Source organism: Cynocephalus volans, chromosome 15, assembly GCF_027409185.1.
Source record: "Cynocephalus volans isolate mCynVol1 chromosome 15, mCynVol1.pri, whole genome shotgun sequence".
Classification (NCBI taxonomy): Eukaryota; Metazoa; Chordata; class Mammalia; order Dermoptera; family Cynocephalidae; genus Cynocephalus; species Cynocephalus volans.
In genome coordinates this window covers 61,342,376-61,368,579 of record NC_084474.1, presented here as the reverse complement: position 1 = coordinate 61,368,579, position 26,204 = coordinate 61,342,376, and the positions used below count along the sequence as shown (strand labels likewise).

At 34.7% G+C, this 26,204-nt stretch overlaps 1 protein-coding gene across 2 annotated transcripts in view; it reads left to right on the top strand.

Annotated features, from left to right (window-relative positions):
- The window catches only part of ANGPT1 (angiopoietin 1), a 255,227-nt gene that overhangs the window by 182,422 nt on the left and 46,601 nt on the right, over positions 1-26,204 (top strand). The window contains exons 4-5 of one of the 2 annotated variants that reach the window (XM_063079869.1): positions 5,467-5,696; positions 22,566-22,693. In XM_063079869.1, the coding sequence (XP_062935939.1) occupies positions 5,467-5,696; positions 22,566-22,693 (358 nt within the window). Of the gene's footprint in view, positions 1-5,466; positions 5,700-22,565; positions 22,694-26,204 lie in introns of both variants that reach the window. The other variant, XM_063079868.1, reaches the window with a different exon arrangement.

Here is a 26,204-nt window from a genome sequence, read left to right as displayed (position 1 = left end):
ACATTCTCCCCAAGTGTACAGGGGCTTTTTAATTTCCCAAAACCTTGCTAGCCATCTTATTAATCTTGACTACCTGGGAGATTAGAATGTTCAGCTTTTCATGTTTACTGACTATTTGCATTTCTTCTGCTGTGATTAGCCTACTCATGTGTGTTTCTCATGTTTAGATTAAATCATCTCTGTTTCATTAACTCCTATGAGCTCTCAAATGTATGTTAAAACTTTGCCGTGTATGTTGCAAATATTTTCTCTAATTTGTCACTTATTGTTTGGGCTATTTTTTCATAGAAATATTACATTTTTATGTCATGAAATGTGTCAGTCTCTTTTCTTCTTGATTTTCTTTTACAACATATTTAGCTTACTCTTATTTACCCAAAACTCTTTTATACATTTATTTGCTCATGTTTATGTATAGTACCTATGCTTCTGCCTTAAATTTGAATTACCAAACAAAAGTGACTAGCTGTATTGAAAGAAAATTTACTGTGTTGAAATTAGAAACTTGCAGTATAAATTTAACCTAAACTAAATATACCTTTGTTTAAATGGGAGACAAAATCACACTTTAAAGATCCATATTTGCAACACATGTTGACACCACACATATTAGAAATGATAAAATTGAGACATCTGTAAATAGGGTCAGACAGATAAAAATAATGTCTGTATTTTCAACATTGTCCTCCTCGTTTGAAAGGCTATATTTACACACGTAGAGCTTAGGCGACTGTCACCACTGTGAATTCATTGGCTACTATGTTAAGAACTCTATTGTGGGAAACAATTTGAAAGGGAGAGATTTTTCTGTGAAAGTTTCAAGATGTATTCAATGATTTGAAATATTTTCAATAAAAAATATGTTGGAGGAGACGGACTGTGAAACGGGGGGAGAAATCAACCAAAACCTTCAAATAATGCTTTGTGTATACTCATTGAGAACCTTTTACTGAAGTTCAAGACATAGATTATTTTGTTTATTTTTTTCTTCATTAAAGTGCACCTCTGCCTTAAACTAGAAGTTAAGTGCCAAAAGTCTATGCATGTCTCTTCTCAAGTGTGTCCTGAAAGATGGGAAACAGGAAGTACTAAGAATCCTGTGAGAAACCCTGTCTTTGGATTTCTTGCTCAATTCGTATAGGTTTAGGTGCACGCTCTCATAAATTGCTATTCCATGAAACACCAATCCTAAAAGATGCATCTTAATAAAATCTGTTTATTTAATCTAGGTTTCCCCAGAACTTGACAATGGAACTCTTATTTTGCCTAAAAAATATACTGACCTCTAGTTTTCTCTAGTTTTGTAGAATGCGTTGGAATTTGGAATCAGTCAGGTTTTGTGTTATGAATTTAAAGCTAAGCCAAACTTCTTGCTGAAGGCAATCAGGGAAAACCTGAGTACTTTGTCTGTTTAATTTTAGGAGCTGTAATGTTGTCCCAGATCAACCTCTATACAGACAGGTCTCTATGTCTACTTGAGGTGGCCTCTCCCGACTGACCTGGATAGGGACAATATTAGAGAACCAGTAAAAGGTTTCAAGGACAAAATGGAATATGATCAGTATATTGAATAGGAAAATTAAATTTAACAGTAGAGGTGTTAAGGCAGAGTGGTACTTAAAATCTCAGCTCAGATTTTTAAAACTTGCTTGGCAAAGAAGTTTTATTTTTATACATGGAAAAAATGGATAGGTTCAAATACTGTGAAAGACAAACTCCCAAAATAACCAGATGGAGAACAGCAAATACTGAGGAGATGTTAAGGTGATGCCTTGATTCCTGGTATAACATAAATGGGTGAAAGTAGGCAGAGATTACTTTAAATTAAGTCAAAGAAATTAGACTATGTAATGCTCATTTTCAAAGCCATGGGATGTCATGGGTAGATTTCCGGTCTAATAAATTAGAAGACATGGCTTTTTATCCTGGTTCTGACACTTAATATCTGCACAATATTGGACAAGATACTATGATTCTTACCTATACACTAGGGCTTATAACATCCATTCAGTCTGCATCACTGTGTTGTTTTAAGAATCAAAAATGATAGGGTTTTTAAAACACTACACAACTCTACGGGTGAATTACAAGACTGTGATAATAAGTAGAAACAGTATGTAGATTTTTCTGGCAAGCAAGATTTGGATTCAAACCACTTTGTAAGTAATGACAAGGAAGGACTGACTTCCGAAGTAGATGATAACCAATGGATGAGAAGAATCTAAGAAAAGAAGCCAAATACAAAGAAAAGGTGAAACAGGAATGAGTATTATCAAAGGAAGTGGAAGGGTCAGGAAAAGATTAGTCTTGCCTGAAGAAGTCACTAGTATAAAGGGTATCCCTAATAAATAAATTTAATATAGAATTACTGAGATACAAATGTTATTAAGGGAGCTCCAAGTGAAGAAATGAGATGGGGAAATGACTAGAAGAGGTAATTAACTGGGAAGACCTGCCATTTGGGAAACAGTGTGATATCTTTCCAAATCCGGCGAGATGTCTGTAATGCACAGCCGGCTTCTTACATCCATGACAGTCCCTTCCTCACCTTCATGAATGTCCATTCTAAGATGACAGGTTATGTTGATATCTTTTAATACCTGGCAGTCATGATACATTAAAGTTTGCTTAGTAAATTACTAAAACTAAGCATCTTTCCAACATGCTAATTTGTATTCCTTTTACTCAGGAAATGCAGGCCTTTTCTTCCACAAGGCAGTGTCCAGAATTGTTTCCTTTGGCACGAGGACTTTTTTGATCAACTTTTCACTCGCAGAGCTTTTCAGATTATCCAGAAAAACAAAACAAAACAAAATAAAACACACCTACCTCTTTTAGTGACATCCGAGATAGGAAGTAGTTGTCATCTCTAAGTATATGTCCTCTTAAACAAGAAATATATCAAAAATAGAAAGTGAAAAAAACATTGATGCAAAAATCCAAAAAAAACCAAAAACCAAAAAAAAAAAAAAACTCTATTATGGCTGAAACAGAAGTTTCTTATAGTTGCTGTTTTTTATTTGAGATTTTCTCTCTAAAAATAAATCCTTCAAATAAGAACAGTGTCATTTTACATTTTACATAACTATTGGCAGTTAGCAACTAATAAATACAAGTTATAACTATAACATGATATTTTCCAAACTAGGATGTTCCTTGCTGATTAGGAAAACTAAAAGGACAGTGCTCATTTTATTTCAGGGACAAGTGGTAATTTAGAATTTTTATCCAGTCTTATGTGCCTATAGCTTCCAAATTTTAATCAATACATGATTGTCATTTGGACAATTAATGCTAAGATTTCCTTGGTAGTATACTATAACTCCCGTGAATTTAAAAGATGATTTTCTTATACATTGATGACTCTAAATTATGTGCATCTTGCATCTGATTATCACTCTAGGAGTATGAACAAAGGCCATTAAAAAGTAAACTGAGCATAAGCTAAGGCATCGATTGTGATTAATTCTCAGATCTGAAGGCCAAAAGTTAATAGGCACAGAGAAAACCTCCTTTGACATCTAGAACAAGTACACTAATCACTTAACTAGTAGGTAGGATAAAATTTCTAATCAGTAGATACAATCGAGAGGTTGGTTTTTTTGGTTTTTTCTTTGTTTTTACCATGAACTTTTCCAACAGCAACAAGTTATTGGCATAGAAGACAATACTAAAAGATGATGAATCATTCTTACCCCTTAGAGATATTGTCTTTCATCTCACTCTGATTTTCTTGCCTAAGTTTTTTATTTCCAGAAAAGATTCTTAAAAAATTTTAGTGGCCACCGCATTTTTCCCAAATCACTCTACTCAAGATCTATCCAAGTTAGGTTTGTGTTATGATCAGTATAGGGTAGGGCTCCTTTCTCTATTGGTGCCCAGTAGGATAAAGGCAACTCAAGAGAGAAGTGTGGTTTTTCTCATCTTGCAGAAGTCACAGAACTTTCCCTAGTGGGTGTCAATGTGAAATTTTCATGTGTGAATCTGGGCACGCTGCCAAGGGTATTGTAAATTAGAAGTCTCTTATACATAGATGCACCCCAGGCATTTTTCAGTTTTGGCTTCATGGGCAACTTTCCTGCCGTATGCTGGGCCACATTCCCTTGGAGGACAGGTTTGTTGGCAAAGGTCTAGAATGCCCATGAGCTGTTCTTTCCATGTTTCTTAATCTGTGTAGAAGACAATAAGACATTACTCCTGCTACATGGAGTTAGAAAATTTTGGTTCTTCAAACATATTCTATTTTATAATTTAAGCATTAAATTTAAAATACTCCCTAGTGTCCTCTTTTTGGAAACTTACAGAAATGATTCAGTGCTGTATTTCTCCAAGGTAGATTAAGTGCCCATTCTGGTATGTTGCATTTGAATAACACCTTGTAAACTAAGGATTGATTGAACCTTCTGAAAACAGAATGAGAAAACCGAATAAGCCTTTCCCCTGAGGAATAGTAGTATATTAGACACTCTATAAAATGTAAATATTCTTTATTTCCATTCAGTTGCTAGGATCCAAGAGTGCTTCTGCATTCTCTATCATTTTTCATGTGTACTATATATCTTTAAAGATCTGAGAGAATGAATATTCTCAGTTGAAGACTGCAACACTCTAAGCTAAGCATCCCAAGTCCTTTTGTAATTCCATGACAACAGCCCAATGAAGTCTTCCTTTTCCGAATAATTTACACAGTGATTTGGAAACTTAATGTGGGAGCCTCATCCTAAAGCTGGTGTTAAGATATAAAGTAAGCTAATGGTTATGACACAAGCCCAGGTATCAAAAATCCCAAGAATTTATTGTGATTTTAGACAGGTTACTTTTCAGGTCCTGTGTTTCTGCATTAATACACTATTTTTTGATCCCACAATACTACTATAAAATTTAATTAATATTATTGTTTTGGGACTCTTGAATGAAGTAAAGTAAATTAAAAATAGTTTTATTTATATTATTTATTTATTTTTTAAAATATTTTTTATTTATATTTTTATAGTTTTATTCATATTTTTCTTCTGGACTATTCTGTTTTTTATTGGACCCATTTCCTTAGAGAAAGTCATACTGTAACTTTTCCAGACCATTATTTGAGTGTAAGTCAGCTACCCTGGGTATAAGATACACCCAAGGAAATAAATTATATTTAGGAAGTAAACATTACTCTGACAACATCTGGTTTAATAATTCTTTATTTGACATGTTATATGAGGGTACTTCAAGAATTTCATGTAAAATAGAATTAAAAGATAGCATGAATCTTTCCATGAACTTTTTGAAGACCGCTTGTATACGTAACTTCTATTTAAATATGTATGTATATATTCTTGAGTCTCTAACAAAACATTTTCATTTTAAAGTACCTAATTAAAAAGTATAATCATAAATAAATTTTCGAACTAGTTGAATTAATGTTGGTTTTTTTTTGTAAAGTTTTTGCAAAAGTTAATTCTTATTTTCACTTCCTTATAGTTTATTAGAACATAAAATCTTAGAGATGGAGGGAAAGCACAGGGAAGAGTTGGACACCTTAAAGGAAGAGAAAGAAAACCTTCAAGGCTTGGTTACTCGTCAAACATATATAATCCAGGAGCTGGAGAAACAATTAAACAGAGCCACCACCAACAACAGTGTCCTTCAAAAACAGCAGCTGGAACTGATGGACACAGTCCACAACCTTGTCAACCTTTGTACTAAAGAAGGTGGTAAGAATTTCTTTCTCACTTTGGTCTTGTAAATATTTTATTTCATATGAGCAAGTAAATATTCAGTATGATTTTCTACATTGCATTGATTGCTGTGTAAAAATAGAACTTTATTCTTAGAAGCACTAGAGAAGTTTTTGTTGATAATTTTCTCATGTTTCTAACTTCAGAGAATGTATTGATAATCTTGAATTTATGAATCCACAATAACTTTCTAAAAGAGCTGTCTAATTACTTCTTTTTTTCTTAGTCTTTTTAACCTTAAATAAAATCTACTATACTGCCATGGATAAAAATTTATATTATTGTGTTAGACACTTAACTACATGCAGCAGAAATTAGCCAATGTTAAAGATTAGTTCAAAGTTCAGGGAGAGTTTCAGGAGAGTTCCCACTTTAAAATTAATATTAATTGTTTCTTCAGTGAGTGCGGAGGGAAGTATTGCTTGCAGAGAAAAGGAGGTAGAGACAGCTCCCCATAACTATCATGAGTGAGAAAGGATCATTGTTATTAGAAGTATTTATTAAGATCACTTGTGCATAGGCCTGTGCAGAGAAGATTTAACCAGGGTCTCTAGGCACGTTTATTCTGGAGTGTCTTTGTAACAGTAGAAATTACAAATTTTTGATATCAGTAGAATTTCTGCAGCCATTTAACCACTGGGAATATCTGCAGGCCTTATCTCTTTAGAAGACATCCATCTGTCTATCCACCCATCCACTCAACAATTATTTTATTTTATTTTATTTTATTTTATTTTTAAACCGGTAAGGGGATCTTAACCCTTGTGGTGTTGTCAGCACCACGCTCAACCAGTGAGCTAACCGGCCATCCCTATATAGGATCCGAACCCGTGGCCTTGGTGTTATCAGCACTGCAATCTCCCGAGTGAGCCACGGGCTGGCCCTACACCCAACAATTATTGAATAAATATCTCTGAGTATCTCTGTGAATGAGCACCTGTCCACTTCAAGCAGAACCTCTCCTGAGCCTCAGTACAGCTCTTCCAAGTTTGGATCTTGAGGTGATCTTCTGTAATTCTACTCTCTAGTCAGCCTTTCTTTGAATGAAGATAGAACTGTAAATGGTGATGAGTGAAAGAGAGCTCTGCTTACATCAGAAGGTTCTTGCTGTCATTTAGCCATTGGTTTATGTGACATTTCGTGTAATGGTTCAGTGTGTATATGCAATGTGTATATATGGAGCCTCCTTTAATTTAATAGTGGACTTCAGTTACATGGAAAATTAGCTCTGTTTCATACTTTCCAGTATAGATATGCATATACAGAACAATTCCATAGTGAGTGATCTTGTTTTAAAGCCATTTCACATTTCTCTTTTATACTCCATTACCTTGAGTTATATCTCTTTTAAATAGTCTGAACAAGCCTCTAATATACTTTGTAATGTTTTTAAACAGTGAGTTTCTAGTGCTCCATTTGGGTGTACTCAGTAATGTGATTGGGAAGGAAAAAACCTGCTAACCAGTCAGAGCCTGCCAAAACCTTGAGTTAGAGTCCACTGGAAGGAAAGCATGGTAGGATTTTGCCAGAGAATTTTAATAGATCTCATGAGTATTTAGAAATTAAGTATTAATATGAGATATCTATTCTCATATTGAACCAACTATATTTGGGGAATGATTGAAAACACATTTTTCTTATCATCCTGAGATTTCAAACACATGGAGTTGGGTAGTGTTTTTTTTCATGAATTTAGCGATGTCAAGCCCTGGTGATTCTCACAGAGCTCATATGTCTGCCCACTTATCATAATTTAACTTCTGAGTTTTTGTCTAATAAATGTGTCTTTAAGCTTTTACAGGCAGGAATGTAACTTTAAAATGAAAAGTCCTGGCTAGGTTTGGAATTGGTGTGCAATATCAAGCAACCAAGAATCTATTTAATTCAAGAAATAGTTATGGAGCAATTGCGATGGTGATCGTGATAGAAGCTGCCCTTACATCTACTCAGGGTGTGAAATGTAACTTTATCTATTCTATGCTATAACGTATCCAAAAAATAGTAATAAAAACAATAGAGACTGAAATTGTGTCATACTCCAGTCCTCTAGATATCTATTTTCCTTTTAATAATACAATCCTAAAATAAATCCTATTTAACTACATGATTTGAGATCCTAATGTAACGATATTGCCTAATTTTTCAATGTGTTCTGTGTTCTCATAATCATAGATTTTATTTGGTTTTTGTTAATCTACTTTTTTCTTTAATCTCACAGTTAAATATTCTAACTAAATATTTAGTTACTTTAGGGCTCATAAAAGACACAAAACTGGAAAGCATCTCTCAATAAGGTTTCTATCAAAATTCTCATTCTTTGTGTATCTTTATTTTCATTAGAGCCATAGTCTTCAGTTATTGTGGATTAAAATTTTAAATCACTAATAGCATAATACTGGGTTAAATATTAGATACTAAAATAAATGTTTATTTTATTCTAATTCTAAAATACATAGGTAAAACCTATCTCTATTTTACGATGAAAAATTTATCATATGGATTTGTTACTTATTAAAGGATTACATGTACAAGTTTTACTTTTAAATTCACATTTATTTTTGTCTCACCTCTGTCTGCAAACATTTGGTCACATTTATTCTTGGAAACATTACCCACTGAAAAAGTATTGCCCTCAATATTATCACAGTGTCAAAGCTCAGCTGATTGCTTCATGTTTTTGGCAATTCACAGTTATTGCTGGAATTAAATAGTTTACATTGATAATGGTGTGAAAACAAGGTTTGGAATCCTTTGGGGGAGGACAGTCGTCCTCTGTGACTGTCAAACATTCACTAGTTATCTATGCATAGTGGTGATTAAAACATCGTCACATGTGTTGAACACACACAGGGCAAACATCCTATTATGTCATTGACAATTTACTGACAAAGAATGAAAAAAAGGAAGGAAGACAGAAAGAGAAGAAAAAATTGAAAAGAAAGTAGTATAGGCAACATCATAATATTACACAGGCTCATTGTCTCACTGTCCAAATCAGCTTTGGGCACATGCCTGCTATACCAAGATGTGATTCATAAATTTATCCATTCATTCAAAAAACAGTTCTGCAACAACTATTCTGTTTCATTTTCTCTTTGGGGAGATAAGGATGTTTATCTATTTTTATTTAACAAGTATTTGCTCAGTTCCTATAGTGTGCCAGATATTGTTGAGATCTCTGGGAAAAATAAAAGATGTATTTCAGTCTGGCTTCAAGAAACCTAGACTTTGATAGGGAGATAAACTGTAAACAAACAGTTATACTCCTAGATTCTTTGCTAGAGGTAAGCCCAAGGTACCCGGGCACCAGCAAGCAAAGCACAAAAGGGGAATAATAAAATCACGCAGAGACAGAAGAATGAGGCAAAATGCAGCATGTGTAAAGTCTTTGGGGGATTTTATTGAAGGCTTATTATGACTCTAGCATTGCTTAAGCTTTACATGTATTAACTCAGCTCTCACAGCAACAGGATGAAGAAGCTACTATGGCTGGCACCATTTTATAACTTCTATGGGGAACTTAGAATTTGCCCAAAGTTACATAGCTGGAAAAGATTTACCTAGGATTAAAACACAGGCAAGCTGGCTCTAATGGGGAGATGATGGCTAAGTCTTCAAAATGAAGAAAGTGGAGGACACTCAGAGAATGCAAGCAGTCTGTATGTTTGTCAGAAGTCATGGGAGCATGTGGCAGGGGAGGTAACACAGAGACCCATAGCCTAATCTCAGAATCAAGGGCAGGAGAACAGTGAAAGATGAGGTTAGGAAGGTAAACTGAGAGACTAAGGAGGCCACATCATTTTCCCTTGAAGCAATGAGGAGTCATTGTCAATGTACAAGGACAATGGCTATATTTGCATTTTAGAAAAATTACCCTAGTCACAATGTGGGAAGAATGTACTGGAAGTTGAGAAGCCTGGAAGCAGCAGGACCAGATGGGTGTTTTTTTCCTTTACCATAATATTAGCAAATACTTATCACAAGCCAGTCTTCTGATCCCTTTGCAATTTAATTCTGATAATTAAATGATAACTCACTTAATTCTGATAACAACTCTATAAAATAGGTGTTATTATCAACCCCATGTGAAAGATTAAAAGAAAAAACAACTAAGCACAGAGAGGTAAGTAATTTTCAAGTATCACACTGCTGGCAAGTGAGTGAGCTGAGATTTGAATCCAGAGGTTCTGGTTCTGGAGATCATAAATTACCCACTGTACTGTGTTGGAAGGGGAAGGTAGAATTGATGATTTTCATCAGATTCTCAAAGTGATCTCCTAGGAAAGAAATAATAATATCAAGATCAAACCAAAGCAAATGGAAAGGTAAGTGGAGGAAATTTGAAAAAGAAAAAAAAATTAAATCCACAAGAAATAATGGCTTTCTAGAGGTAAAATCAAATATGACATCCAAATTTCTGGGTTAAGTAACTGAAGGAGAGTTGATAACATTCTTTAGAATCAGCAGCATGGGAGGGAAAGTGGGTTTGGGGAAAGACACCAAGTTTAGTTTCAGACATTTTTGACTGAGGTGCTTGTGGGACAGAGTCTAGCTGGCAGAGGAAAATGAATCTAGAATTCAGGACAGAAATCTGGATGACCACATAAATTGGTGTGTCTTCAGAGGACACAAGTGGTAAAATCGTTGAATGTACATATAAAGCAATAACTCGACCAGCTGAGGGTCACAGATCCATTTTGGGGGTCACAGATCGGTTTGAGAATCTGATGCAAACTATGCCGTCTTTCCTTCCCACTTACCTCAACACAGTAGTGCAAGGATGCAGGCACAACCTTGTATACAATTTCAGAGACCTTACACATCAAGGTTCCTATTTTATAAAATAATTAAAGTGTAATATCAAGGACAGAAAATTTGGAGCTCTTCGAGGTACAGATAACAAAAAAGAGAACAAAATAAAAACATAGATTTAGTGGGGGAAAGAATAGTAAGCTGCAGTACTATGGGAGGGAAGAAAGACATATGGAAAGGTGTTCTTTTTAGTGGCAAGTAAGTATAATGGTCAGATTTTAACAAAAAAGAAAAGAGTGAAAAATGAACTTCAGAACTAAGATGAGACTTTCTGTAGGCCAAGTTCTGGTAGACTGACTGTCTCAATTGCATATGTGGAAGACTAAAGTGAATGAGAAGAAATAAAAACAGAAACCATTATCTACTCACATTGAAGAAAATAGAATGTGAAGGGACAATAACCGTTTTAGATAAAAGGCACACAACGTAGAGAGGAATAAAGGAAACTTAAAAATAAATAAATACCAAGAGGCATGAACAGATTGTATACTTAGTTCCTTCTTGAGAAGTTGAAATTTCAACTCATAAGAGCTTCTCTTGAAGTTCATTTTTAAGAATTATTTTACATTATGTGAAAGACATAATGACTAATACTATAAATTTGTAAGTGATCTACATTATATGGGCTGAAGTGTTTTTCCCAGAGGCTGACTGCAACGGTATGGAACGTTTGATCATTATTTTTGGTCCTATGTCCTTTTTAAAAGTAGAAATGAGGCATTTGCTTCCTTCCCGGTACTGAGGGTCATTTGGCTCTGTTCTCAGAATAATTCTACCATCTGAAAGGAATTTACCACCCTGCAGTGTCTATTGAGTTTGTGAAGTAAATCATTCAGTCAAAGGATAATATAGCTTGAACTATATGTCCCTTGAGTTAAGAATGATTTAAAAACATCACAAATTATGGGAGGAAATTAAAACTTTTTGAATGTCACTCATATAAACATTGATAAAAATAGAAAATACCATTTTCATTGACTGAGTAAAATATTGGGTTTTCACTGTCTACTTGTAATGCACAATTTAACACTAGGTGGAAAGGAAAAGAAAAATACAGGCAGTCATCTGCTGAACACGACAGCGTGTCTTTGTTCCCACTGAATGAAGGAAATGCTTTATCTTGACAGAAAATTATATGTCAAACATTTACAATTTCCTTAAAATGAACCACACTGTCTATGACTTCCTTTCATAAAGCTCAATGGCTTAAGAGGAAAGTGATTGTTTATTTTTGGAAATAGTATATTTCGCCTTTTGGATAGAGCATGTTATCTGCCTTTTGAAAAGTTGTAATTTCTGTTAAAAAAAAAAATTGTGTGAATAGCAGATAGCCAAACAGATGATAACAAAATAAAAAATAATACAGTCCTTGACCTCTCCCATGAACTATTTCTAAACTACATCTTTTGGGGAGATTTGAAATTGTGTGGTTAATTCTCTTTTGGAATTAGAATTTCAACTAAATGAACTATCTATCTGAAAAGGGATATCTCCTGGTTCTAGCTGGGCCTGGAAGCTACCAGGATGAGAGGGCATAAGAAAGGAGTGTTTCCTTGATGTACTGACATTACTATGAGCACACTACTTCCCTTCTCTCATGCTTTCGTAGTCCATTTGGCTAAAGCAAAGAAGCACAAATAGTTTGAACACAATTTCAACTAAGTCATTGCCTGGACTCATGCACACAGACATTTTCTAAATCCAGAGACAAAATGGGACAATAGACATTAGCTGTGGGTAAGCTATGGTACTTTATGTCAAACCAAATGACACCTATGATTAGTCTGAAAGTAATAAAGAACATTTTATTAACATCATTTACTATGTATGCATCACATCAACTATGGAATGAAACCCTCATAAAATTTCTTATACTTTAAGAAAGTAGAAAAAGGAAATAAAACCTGAAAAATGTTGCACCTGTGCATTTAGCTTTAAATACAAACCCTTATTTTTAGTGTAAGATTTTTTCTAAAAGCCAGTTGCCAAAAAAACTAGTGATACAAAACATTTTCAGTTTCCTGTGAGAGCTCATCATTCATTTGCAACTAGCGAATTCCATCATAACTAATTTTAAGTACACTAGAATCTCATTCTAGTACTGACATGGGTATTCACATTCTGAGTGAGAACATCTTTAACAAGGAGTCATATTAATATGTGGCCTACCAAGAATGATCCACCTTTTTAATGGATTTATGAAGAAGTCAGGTTGTTAAATATATATATATATATATATATATATATATATATATATATATATATAAAATCAATTAAGTCAAGCCTCTTTTAATATGTTATTTATTATGTCTTTGCATGTACTTATAATTATCTTTAGATATAAACATTATTTTCACAACCAGGATGATTTACTTTAGAAGAGTGAGTTTGAACTTTGGGTTTGATTTTAAGTGAAGATTTGGCTCTAAGGGGAGGTTTTTCCAGCTGTTTGAGCCTCCTGTACAACACACACCGGTGCACACACATACTCCTAATCTCAACCATAATTAATCCTCCAGCCCATCTCCCTAGAACTAGGACTAGATTAAGATGGTTTCCTCACCAGTGTCTTAGAGCAGCTATGACATATGCCATCTAGAGGGCAGGACATGGTGGTTTAGAAGGAACAGGAATGAGGACAGAAACGAGGACATCTGAGTTCTGGTCCCAGTTCTGCTGCCAGGTTGCTTAACATAACCACCATACACCTTAGAGTTTGCCTGGTGTCCTAGACCAACCTACACACTTTACAAATCATACCAATCATTCAATATCTTCTCTTGGTTTCATGTTAGTCCCAATGACTGGGGAAGTCCTATGTGTAGAGTAGAACCCTATCTAGAACCCCAGCTGGTATTCAAGTACTGTCCCTTAAGGAGATTACACAAGAGTAAAAATCAAAGTGACACACCTGTGGTGTCAGTCAGTCGTTATTTATTTAAAACTTCAAAGTGAAGTTGTGAGTACGGTGTTTTGGTTTTCAAAAGCAGCTGGCAACTACTTTCTGTGCTTACAGCATTGCCCAGGGGCTTTCATTCCTTTTTTAACGGCTTTTGTGGAAATCAATTATTTGTGTACTTATAACAGGTTACAAAAGACGCTCTTTAAGCTTCCCCACATGCATGGGAAATCTTTTGGGCAAATTCAATATATTCCAGCCAGGCTGAAAACATTACATAGGAAATTAACACACATGAAACACCTGAAATATCTCTGTTAATGAAATGACCTTTTGAATAAATGGCAGGGGTTATGCAGCACTCACAACTGCCCAACAGGGTGCCCACAAAGGGGTGCATAATTCTATTTTCAACTTTTTTTTTTTTTACATTTTGGTTACTTTAAGCAGTAATCGGCTTTGAATGTACACTAAGTTATATGCATTACAGTCATTTCACATTAGAAAATTTCTATAAATATACTAATCAAACTGCAGTAGAAATATGTAGCATTACTTAATGTCTTATTATTCTTCCACATTAAAAAAAAGTACTATAAAATTAGAGATTCATCTATGGCATAGGATGCTTTGAATTTCCACATAGATTTAACAGTTTATGTACCTTATGCATGTATCTCAGTATTATTTAAAATTTGAGTATCTGCTTTTATACATCAGGGTAACGCACTCTCCAGATAAGTAAAATGCATCCCTTTAAGTAGTAAAATTTTAAGAAAATTCAAAACTATTATGATGATAAATTTTCTGCATTGTTTTTATTTCTTGCTCCCTTTTCCAGAAGAAAAGTTTAAAGAAAATTAAGGCTTTTTCTAATTTAATTCATTATCATCAGCATGAATTAATTCACATTAGAATTTCATGATGACTTTGGGAAAGTATATAATTTATCTACTTTATATTACATAATGCCAACCCATTACCACTTCTTAGTTTTGCCTCCTTTTTAAAATTTATCTTTTCCTTACATGCATACAAGCTGTCAATGACCAATTTTCTGTTGTCTTTGAGCCTAGGACTACAGGATGAACACAAGCATGCACACACTTAGACACACACGCACACATGCCCACTTCCACCTCCCCTACCAGCCTTCCTCTAAACCTGTTGCTTCTAGCAGATAGTCCATAGGCTGGAAGATGAGTAACCAGACTTGTGAGAATAATATCTAAAATTGATAGAGATAATCCTGAGTCAGCATGACCTTTAGGATGTGGACATTATAAAATCTAGCGTGGCTGCTCAGGGATATCTTCCAAATCATCTGTTAGCTTTGGAAGTGGTGGCTGTCAGTACGTCACATTTCCACTGAAGGTTGTCATCTCACAGATAATTGTGTCTGTGGCTTTCTTGTATTCTTATCTCCACATTTTTCTTCTTCTTGTCATTTCTGCCCCCTGTCACTTTTTCCAATACTTCCTTCTTCCAAGAGAAGAGCCTGTACCCATTCAGAATTAAGGTCTGTCCTGAACCACCCAGGGCCTTGAATGTGAACTTGCCAGCTGAGATAAGTATTGCTGGAGACTCCGTAGCAGATGACTCACTGGAGCTCTCTATGGATTTGGCTTTACTCCAGAAGCCAGTAAGAAGTAGTTAGGATTCTCAGCTTTAAAGTCTGAGAGTTCTACCACTGACAAATTTTGGAGAAGTTAGGTAGCAACTCTGAGCCTCAGTTTCTTCATACATAAAACATTATATTGATAAACTTATCTCATAAGATGATTCTGAGTATTAAATGAAATGAAGTATGTAAAACAGACTTGACACACGAAATTCAGAGTTTAGCACATAGTGAGTGTTCAGTTAATTCTAGCTGACTGTGTGATGATTATGATTATTATAGTTCCACCAAGAAGATGATGAATAGCTAAGATTTTACAGATTATCCACAGAAGATATACATACAAAGAATTTAAGTGAGAGGAAAACAGTTCTTTTTTTGATAAATTTTAGTATAAATAATAATGCCATAGGTCAATAATGTTCAAGGATTCTTTTATACCAGGGTTGGAGGGATTGTGGAGAAAAGGAGGAGTAGCTTTAAAAAAGGGAAGCTTTTCACTACTTCACCAAAAACTTCAGATTAAGAATAGTATGTAAGAATAGAATCTATGCACTTGTTATACTGTGTCTCTTTCTGTCATGCACACACACACATAAAACTAAAACCACATGCAATCATCACATATGTAGGTTAAAAACAGTTATGCTGAAATATCAACCCACACATATTTAGGTTTGTATACACATGTTTTATATGAGAAAAAATACCAACCTTGAAAATTTCAATTTATAAGCATAAAGCTTTTATGTATTTATGTAGCTATACATATTTGTTTTTGTCTTTATAAAGTCATTGGCAAGTCTTCCTCACCCTTAAATCCACCCACAAAATATTGAAACATGGAAAACTTGGAAATCCTTTCATTTTTTCACACCCTTGAACTGCAAGGTGTTACCTTCTTCTACTTCTAAGAGTCCTTTAAAATAAATTAGAATTTTAGGGAATACCTTCAAAATGGCCTTTCTACAATATGCCCACACACATGGCTGAAGAGCACAGAATCTAACTGATCGTTTGCCTGTTTGTGCCTTGTCAGATCGGGCATTTTACTCATTACTCATCTGTGTACCCAGTTAACTGCAGTGACTAGTGTTGAAATCACAGATTTAGTATCAATTCCTAATTCTATGATCTCCCCAACAATGATGGCCAAAAGAGTCCCGCAGGGATTATTATTGAGCAAATAACTTAATCCACATGTATTCTGATGTTTGCTAATACCGGAAAGAGTGAACCATTAGCCACATTTAAGCCTTGAAAAGAATGTTCAAAGAATGATTGCGTTACAGCAATTCATTAGAAAATAAATAGGAACAAGAACTCTTGCTTTTTACATTGCCATTGTAGCAAAGTTGATTGTCTTCTGTGTTCCCTGCTAGGGTTGCTAGGGCTCAGAATTTCCAATCCAACATTCCAGGAAGTTTTCTCTTTAGGGTTCATCTGAATTGAAGTGACCCTCTGCCTCAGATTTCACAGTCATTCTCTGAAGTCAGTCCAGTGGTGGATACACCATCTGGATTGAAAGTGGTTGGGCAAATGAAGGGAAGAGCAGGATAAAGCTGCTGGCATCATGTTCTCAGTTGCTTATTGACTGAGCATGGGTTGGTGAAAGACAGACATGCACGTGCTTGTGTCCCTAGTCTTTCCCTGTAGATGTCAAACATTTGGTTGTACCAATAAGGTTAAATGAAAAGAATGAATAATGATACCTTCCTAATACTTTCTAGATTTATTTGTTGATATTAGTATGAGTGAAGTCCTTGAACTGACATACCAGGTTCTTAAAATTTAGCTCAGATAAACTTTTCTACATGTTTTATTCTTTCAAGTGTTACCTCTTCTAGGCAGCCTTCCCCGAGTCCACCTGGCAGATGGAGTATATTCTCCTTGCATGCTCCCAATGCACTTGATTCATTCCTCTAAGATAACAAATGTCTGTATTCTCTGTCTTTGGTGTTGTATTTAAACTGGTAACATTAGAGCTACACAAGCTGTGGCCAGCCATCTTGTGACCAGGTGGAGAGCCAAGAAAAACTGAGTTGAGAAAAAGGTAAAGAAACTAATTCCTGGTCACATTGCTTGAAACCTGATCATGCCTTACATAAATTCTACTCTGGATTGTTCAATTATGTAATCCAATAAATTATGTTTTTTGCCTAAGCCATCTTGAATTGAGTTTTCCCCTATCATGGAAGATAGTAATCATGAATATAGCTTTTATGAGCTATCATGGAAGATCTGTATAATAGATCTTTCTCTTATCAGGCTTTGATCACATTAAGGGCAGGTTTGGGTTTTCTTATGACAGTATCTCCATTGCCTAAGAAAAGTCTAACAAATAGCTGATGTTAAATCAATAGTTGTTTAATTAATTAATATAAGATGGATTGAACTAAGAAGGGACAGGTGGCAGAGAGACCAATTAAAAAACCTCAGTCTAACTGTGTTATATTTACACTTTCATTAATTTTTTTTCCAGTTATTTTTTTGTTGTGGTAAAACATATACATAAGGATTGCCATTTTAAGCATTTTTAAACGTTCACTTGTTTTTTTGTTTTTTTTTTTTTAACTGATGACAACCAGTAAGAGAAACAGAGAATGCAGTGTTTGAAAGGAAAGATTAAAAATAAAAGTTGGGGTAGCACTAGGGACTGCCCAACAGTTTAGAAATATGGATGTGGAGGTCAAGAGGGAGGCAAATACAGTGTTAAGAAATGCTTATTAATCTTAGAAATCGTCTGTGTAAAAGTTTGAAACCATGATAGTTTGCAAAAAGAGCAGATGCATAAGGAATAGATATCCAAGGAAGAAACTTTAGTGAACATCTATGTGGTAGGTGAGAAGGGGAAGAGAAACCAATAGAGATGAAATGGAAAGGACACTTAGAGAAGTGGAAAAGGGACCGGGAAGGGTTAACACAAAAGGCGAGGGGAAAGAGGAGCAAGGACAAGTTCTGTAGTGTAAAGGAAGGGATTGGAGGAGGCACATCAAATGACAATCCATAAAGGTCATACATAAAGAGCGAGAGAAAATAGAAATGGGATTTAATGTGAAGAAAGTAGGTAGAAAGATTTGAAACTCACGCTGCAGGAAATGGAATATAAAGTCTTTTAGAAATGACTTGGCATTTGTGATCTATAAGGGACAGTGAGACAGTGAACAACTACCTTCTGTGGCTCAGGATTTACCCAAATGAGTGTGAGCAAATGAGAGGTCAGTGGAGGAGAGCACCACCAACACCTCTTGAACCATCCTTGAATGCCTGAATCTGAGGTCAGTGCTGGGAGGAAGGAAAAGGGAGGCTAGGAAAGGACTGATTGAAATGGTGGGGACCTAGACTCCCAGTTAGAAGGCAAACTCATTAGGTGTTAAAGAATAAGAGAGAAAAAATGTGGTCAAAGAGGAAACTTTAGATGTAAAGATCAATTTTTTAGTCCATTCTTTCAAATAAGTCCATTCCTACAAAAAGATTAAAATACTTTAAGAAATAAAGACCTCTATCCAGTCTCCTGATTGCTTCTCCCAGTTCTGTGCAGTTAATGCTTCTTTTATCCTCTTCCGTCAGGTCTTCTGTATTCATAGCTTGTTATTTATCACACATTCCTCCAGGCTCTATCTTTGATCTAATTTAATCTCAAGAACTCCTAAAAAAAATTATAGCTAGTGCTGACCCTTGTAATGTTCTTAAAATTCATTTTTATTATTATTCTCCTATGTTTCAAAATGTTTCCTATGTTTCCATTTTTACAATATCTAAACATGACACAGAACTTCAAAAGTCTTCAGTGCTTAACAAAGAAAATAGTCATGCAAAAAGTTGAGATTAAAACTTCTACAATCAACATGTTTATTTATATATTATATATCATTTCTCTTTAAATCTTAACTGTTTGGGCAAAGCTTGCAATACGTAGTAAGATTAGATTGCCTGTTTCTTTTAGATTTAACAACAACGGTATAATCTGATTTAATCAATGAATGACATAAACCAGTTAGCCAACTTTGACAGGAGAGACCAATTCAATATAATTGTAAGTATAACTAGTCAGCTGTCACTGCCCTGGATTCAGGCAGCTACAATGCTTAAACTTGAAGGTGGAAGATATCAGCATCCACCACTCCATAGACCAGAGTGGCCAGACTTCCACATTCTGCTAGTGTCCTTTCCATTACAAAAAATAATAATATAATGTTTTTTTAAATTAACAATGTGATTGTCATTACCATGACAATGATAATAGTAACTACCATTTTCTGAGTACTCAACTATGCTTCACTGACTCCGCTTTGTGTTATTAACTCACACATGTACCTCAGAGGTAGTTAATAACTACCCCTTTATAGATTTGGGGTTTTTTAAATTAATCTTTTATTTTCACATATTGATTGTACATATCTGTGAGGTACAGAGTTACATTTCAGTGCATGTATACAATGTGTAGTGATCTAATAAGGATAATTAGCATACTTAATCATTTATTTGTGATGTGAACATTTGATCTCCTCTCTTCTGGTAGTTTGATAACATGCAGTTAATCATTGTTAATTATGGATACCTGGGTCGACTGCACACCAATAGAACTTACTTTTTCTATCTAGCTGTAATTTTGTATCCATATACCAGCCTCTCACTTCCCACCCTCCCTGCCCCTTTCCCACCTCTAGTCACCAGAGTTCTTCTCTCTCCTTTTAACAGTTTGTCTGATCATTATTATTTTTATTTATTTGTTTGTTTTTTGTTTTTGTTTTTGTTTTATCTCGCACATATGAGTGAGAATATGTGGTATTAATCTCTCTGTGCCTTGCTTATTTCACTTAACATAATTTCCTCCAAGTTCATCCATGCTTCTGCAAATGGCAGAATTTTGTTCTTTTTATGGCTGAGTAGTATTCCATTATGTACACATACCACATTTTCTTTGTTCAGTCATCTGTCGATGGACATTTAGGTTGGTTCCATATCTTGGCTTTTGTGAATAGACCTGGGAGTGAACATGGGAGTGAACCCTGAAGGTCAATCTACCCTTGTAAAGGGGACCTTCTTCAAATCATAGTGTATAATAAAAATATCAAAGGTTAGCTGTGAATGCAGCTTTTAAATTGATTTTAAATGCTTTATTAGTCTAAACTGTAGCCTGAATCAAACTGTCAAGTGTAATGTTTGCTAATAATAAGTAATTAAAAACAAGTAGTCTAATCTTTCTGAAAAGAATGACTATTTCCTATATATAGAATATATTTCAATTTTTCAAAAACACCAAATTTAATTTTAAGAAAATTAAATATCTGAGTCAGATATGTTACCACCACCACCACGACAAATCCACAGTGTAACCATAGTATTAGTTGAGCCTTTTGATGGTAGAATCCTCAACCCATTATTCCAGGTATAGGGTTTGTATTCACGGTTTAGACAGTATGTTTATATTAATATAGTTAGTTTTCACAAAAATAATATCCAACTTTTCTTTTTTCTTTTTTCTCTGTTATTAGAAATGTGTGCAAAATAGCTTCCCTCTTTCCATACAACAGACCTTTTACCCACATCTTCCCGAAGTGGAAAAGAAAAGGGAAGGCAAGAGAATGTTTTCTTACGTAACTAAAAAAGGGAGGGCAGGAAGTGGTATATTCAACTAGAGAAGCTTTTTTTTTTTTTTTTAGATAAATGACTTTCTCCATTTCTCACCCAAAAAAGAAAATTGGGTTTATCATTGAGTTCTTGTGCTTTTTTTTTATCCTCTCTAGGGATCATAAATTTGAGTTGATATTTCTTTACATCCTTTTTTTGGTTTTGGGGGGACATCTAATTTTAATGTTTCTGATGGTCCAACAGAAGAAAAGATCAAGTACTTAAAATTTAGAAGGTTTTGTTTTAGAAAAATAACAGTCCATAAAGTTAAAATAAGTAAACACCACTAAACTGCATTGATGCTTTTAAAAATGAAACTTTTATATAATCTATTGATGTGCTCAATGCCATTAAAGATGGCTTTTAAGCATTTCGATATGCATTTTAAAATTGCGATTTGCATACATTCTGTGCAATGTTTCTTTACCATCATATAAGCTGATAGCCCTCTAATTAATTTACATATTTTGTGTTGATATTGCCATTGTGATGGTGGTGTTTAAATGCAATTATTAATCTAACTAGGAAAAACCACTAGCCCAGACATGAGCTATATAGAAAGCCATAATGTTATTAACGCTCTAGTACCATATTTTTTTGTTAGGACTATGTTCATCTGACATGAACATTTCCTTGAACTATAATTTAGTATTTTCAAAAATTTGAAACATTTATATTGAGACTGTAATTCTTTCCACAATGATTAGACTGCTTATTACCATAAGATAGTAAACATCATGCAACTCAAGTTTAAGTAAGGCTAGTACTTTAGATTTTTAGAGTATTTAAAATCAATTTAAAAGCATTGTCATAGTTTACCTTTAATATTTTTATTAGGAAAGATCATTGTGGCTCAAAGTGATTGAAAGCAGATATTTATTAACAGGAAACTTTAAGGGCAAGTTTACAAAATGTTCTTAATCTTAATTTTTAGAAAAAGGTTAAATAAAGTCAATTACTAAAATAACATATATAAGAAATCACTAAATCATAAATATTTCATAAATATATCACATATATCTTTAGCTAAGAACTATTAAATATGGATAAAGCTTAGTTAATAAAATAAAATTCTTCTCAGTAGAGACTATCTCTAATTAAATTTCCTGCTTCACTTGACTTCTAGCCTTTACTATGACCCTCTCCTCTAAGACTCTATTTCAGTCTTATTCATTTGTTTGTTCTTTTATTTGTGTATCATCCACCTGATAGTTTAACATCAGAGCATTAAATAAAAAATAAAGTTTAGTTACATTTTCTTTCTAGGTAGCTCAATTGAGCTATGAACTCTTTTTTACTTTCCAAATCTAATTGTTTTGAGAGTTGGTTTTTAGTTTTGCTTTTTTGTTTTGTTTTGATAAAAATTTTTAGGAGCTCTTCAATCTGAAGCCACAAAAATATCAGTTTTAAACTTCCATACTATATTTTTATGCTTGAATACACCTTTATCCCTTCTCCAAAGTATTTTAGCATTTTTTTAAACTTTCTTAAGAAATGTTGGTAAGAACACTTTAGAAATTTGCGGGAAACATTGACATGATTGTTACCAATTGGAGGTACCACGTGATCAGGTAGTTCATCCCTTGAGTTGGTGTTTTGAAAAAGATAATTAGAAAAGCAAGAATTAAGAAATTAAGTAAAATATAAGTATTGAGTTAGAAATTGTTCTACAGCTTTTTCTTTCAGTTTTGTAATTTTGTAAGTCACCTCAAAATCTAGTATTGTCGTTAATGATTGATTTTTCAGTAAATGTAATATTGATATTTGTGCAGAGGAAATTAAAACATGTGTAGCTATGCTTGGAGTCCATTTGGGTGCTAATAGTGCTGATATTTTTATTCACATATTGCAATCTTTTTTTTTTTTTTTTTTGCAGTTTTACTAAAGGGAGGAAAAAGAGAGGAAGAGAAACCATTTAGAGACTGTGCAGATGTATATCAAGCTGGTTTTAATAAAAGTGGAATCTACACTATTTATATTAATAATATGCCAGAACCCAAAAAGGTAAAACCAGAAGTGTTTGTTTACGAGATATAAAGCAGATCCTAGTTGATTGCTGGATAATCAGATTGATTTGTGAGCTTGTTAAACCAAAATTATATATATGCTTGAGCTCTTTTGTCCCAGAGATACTGTTTCCCAGGTCATAAATGATGAAAATCCTGTTGTACAGACATCTCCCCCCACTCCAGCCCCCATACCTCCCATCTTTCTTTCACACCGTTTTCTTTTTAGTTTTTGCTAGTTCTGGGACTGCCCATTGCTCGTGTTTGTTTTGTGCAGATTACATGTTAAGGTCCCATCTACCTTATGTGTATGGGGAGGAGTTGAGGAGCCATCTTCCAAGGTCTCAAGAACCCAGAGGGCACACATCATCCACAGCCCAAATACTGTCAGGAAGGAGAAGGGGACGTATAGCTATTTGCAGAATCACTGCTCCAATTAGGGCGGGAGAAACATTCTCTCTTAACATAATTTTGAAAGGATTAATTTTTCATATTTACATAAAAGAGTCGGTTGGAGGATCAGATTCATCAGTATGCTGAACAGGACCCAAAGTAAACTTTGAAGTAAGCAAACATTATCTTCTTGCTGTCGCATCTGTTTTATATACCTTTTCCCTTCGTTTATTTATTAAATCTGCCATCCATGCCTTCACTCAGTACAATTAAGTGGATGCCATTCATTTGTCAGTCACTGGCCAGGGACAAAAATATGAAGCAAACAGTCCCCAGTGTAGTGGTGAAGACAGACAAATTCTGTCTGTCTGTCTGATCAGGTCAAATTCTAGTTCCCTTTCTACCAGTGTCCTCTCTCTCCGGATTTCAATAAGGAATAGTGGTTTAAGTTAGTTCAATGTTTTCTCTCCTTTGCTGGGACACATTTTTCTTCTTAAAAGAGGCCTTCAGGGCCAGCCCCGTGGTGCACTCGGGAGAGTGCGGCGCTTGGGAGTGCAGCGGCGCTCCCGCCGCGGGTTCGGATCCTATATAGGAATGGCCGGTGCACTCACTGGCTGAGCGCGGTGCAGGCGACACCACACCAAGGGTTGCGAACCCCTTACCGGTCACAAAAAGACAAAAAAAAAAAAAAAAAAAAGAGGCCTTCAATGTCATTCTATGATTGGGAGAGGGATGAAGGTGCAGTATGCTCTGGAGGAAGGAAAGGTACCAGGTACAGTTTTATACGTTGCCACCTCGGCCACCTGCCAGAGAAGTTTGGTTTCACCTGTTCTTCATTTCGGGCTTCTGTGCAAGATTTCGTTGAATCAAATGCTCCATGCTTAAAAAATAAAACAAAACAAAACAAAATGTGAAGACACAATGGCAGGTCTGGGAGTGAGGGGACAAAAGTAACTTATTTTAAGGAGGAACTTTTTGTATATCCTAAAATCATACGTAGACAAATTCAAAGCACACCCCCCACACACACACCGCATACGCATAGTACATAAAGTGTGTACGAAACTGTCCTGGGGGAGAGGAGTGGAGCTAAAACAATGCTCCGTGTCATTTACCTGCAGTACTGCCCACCACTTAGAAGAACCCATAAATGATTGTCAGCTCCACAATAACAAAACTTGACTATAAAAATAAAGTTAACTAAAAATATAAAGTGACCCTCCTTTTAGACTCCTAAGGATTCTCTGACATACAATGAATATAAAAAAGAAAATAATTTTCAAAGTATTCAGATTGAGAACATTCACACTTTTAGAATTTTTTTCACTTTATTACCAGTACTAGCCCGTGGCCTTTGGGGAGACAGAGCAGCACACAAATAATGTTTTAATCATTACCATTGCTCCTGTTAGGATGGAAGAAAAATATCCTTTCTCAATGTATAATCTTGATAGATTTGCTTTTTATATTTACATAACAAAGAGGGTTGGAGGATCCAATTCACTAATTCAGTGGTTGGCTTCTGGGACGGTTTCATCAGGATAATATGGTTCAGGCTTACACCTCCACAAAATGATGGATTTTGCATATTATGGAGATTTAGGGTTGTTCTGGAATAAATAAAATCTAATATTAAATTCGCAAATGTTAAATATCTGCTGGATTCAACTTCTGAAATTAGGGTCTAGGAAAAAATGACAGCCTGAGCAGGTTACCAGTAATATCAATACATACCTGTAAGAAGCAAATTGTATCACTGCAGAAATGGCCCCCATGGCTTTTCAGAAAGAAGGAGAAGTTCACACATGATCTGGTCTGGACTCTGATTAGATTTGGTTTTATTGTGATAGTAGCAGAGTGTGGCGAGAAGGGCAGACAACAGCTAACAAGAGAAAGGTGCTGGACTTCTTCTTGACTTAGGTGTCCATTCTCTTGTTTTATTCTCTCCTCTTTATGGTTATGGATTCTTTCCAAGTAGTAATATTATTCTTTAGTGGAGATGGATATTTCAGACTGACATACTTACACTTTTAGTAGGTAATAGATTTTGTTTTAAATCCCTTATTATAATCACATAACATGGCATTAGTAAGAACAAATATTGTATGAATTTCCTTGAAGTAATTTAGAAGCTGATTAATACAATAGTTCAAACGTACTGAGCATTTAGTTTGCCAGGTCCTGTTTTGAGCACTTTATATATATATACACACACTCACTAGTTTATTCTTTTCAATGATTCTATGAGATAGGTGCTCCCATCTATTTAGAAAAATTACTTGCCCAAAACACATTGTTAGCAATTACTGAACTCTGGTTTTGAAATCAGGGAATCTGACTCTCCACTGCATCTTCATACGAGGTCAGAGGACCAAGCAGGATTATTATTTAGATTAGTGATAACTGAAGTTGCACCGTTCATAATTTTTTAATGTGAAACTATCGCCCGTGGAGTAATAAGCACATGTATGACATGTGACTGGCACAAACAAGGTTCATTATTTAGAAAATTCGGTAAATCTGTTCATGTTCTGATTATAACCCATCTCACTCTCAACATCCTATAATCTCATTTTCTTCTCCTATTTTGATATAAATCATTGGTATTCTCTCAATCCTATTAAAAGTGTTAGGAAAATTCATCTTTACGACCTTCAGACTTCCAATTAGACTGTATATCATAGACATAAATTTTGGTGCTACCCTTGGATATGCTTAGCAAAAGCTTTGCTCATTGTAATGCTTTCAGAAGTTCTAGCAAGGGTAAAAATCTCAAGGTAACCTATATAAAACAAAACCAAACAGTCAAATATGTGTGATATGGACAAATCAATAAAATAGGGCTATTTAAGACAACTGACAAAAACTGGTATCACAAATTATTCATCTTTTAGGCAGAGTGAGAGTTGCAAGTATAACAGAATTTTATATAGCTGTTGTTTTGATTAACATTGTTTCATGCCAAAAAAGAAATATCTGCAAAAATTATAAAAGTGTTATCTTTTCAAGTGTGATATGGAAGCCAAAGGTGGTTTTCTAGGACTATTTAATTTTTCAAGCATATAGAAAACTAGACCTAGGTCATTTATATATTTCTTTTTGCTTTTATATTATTA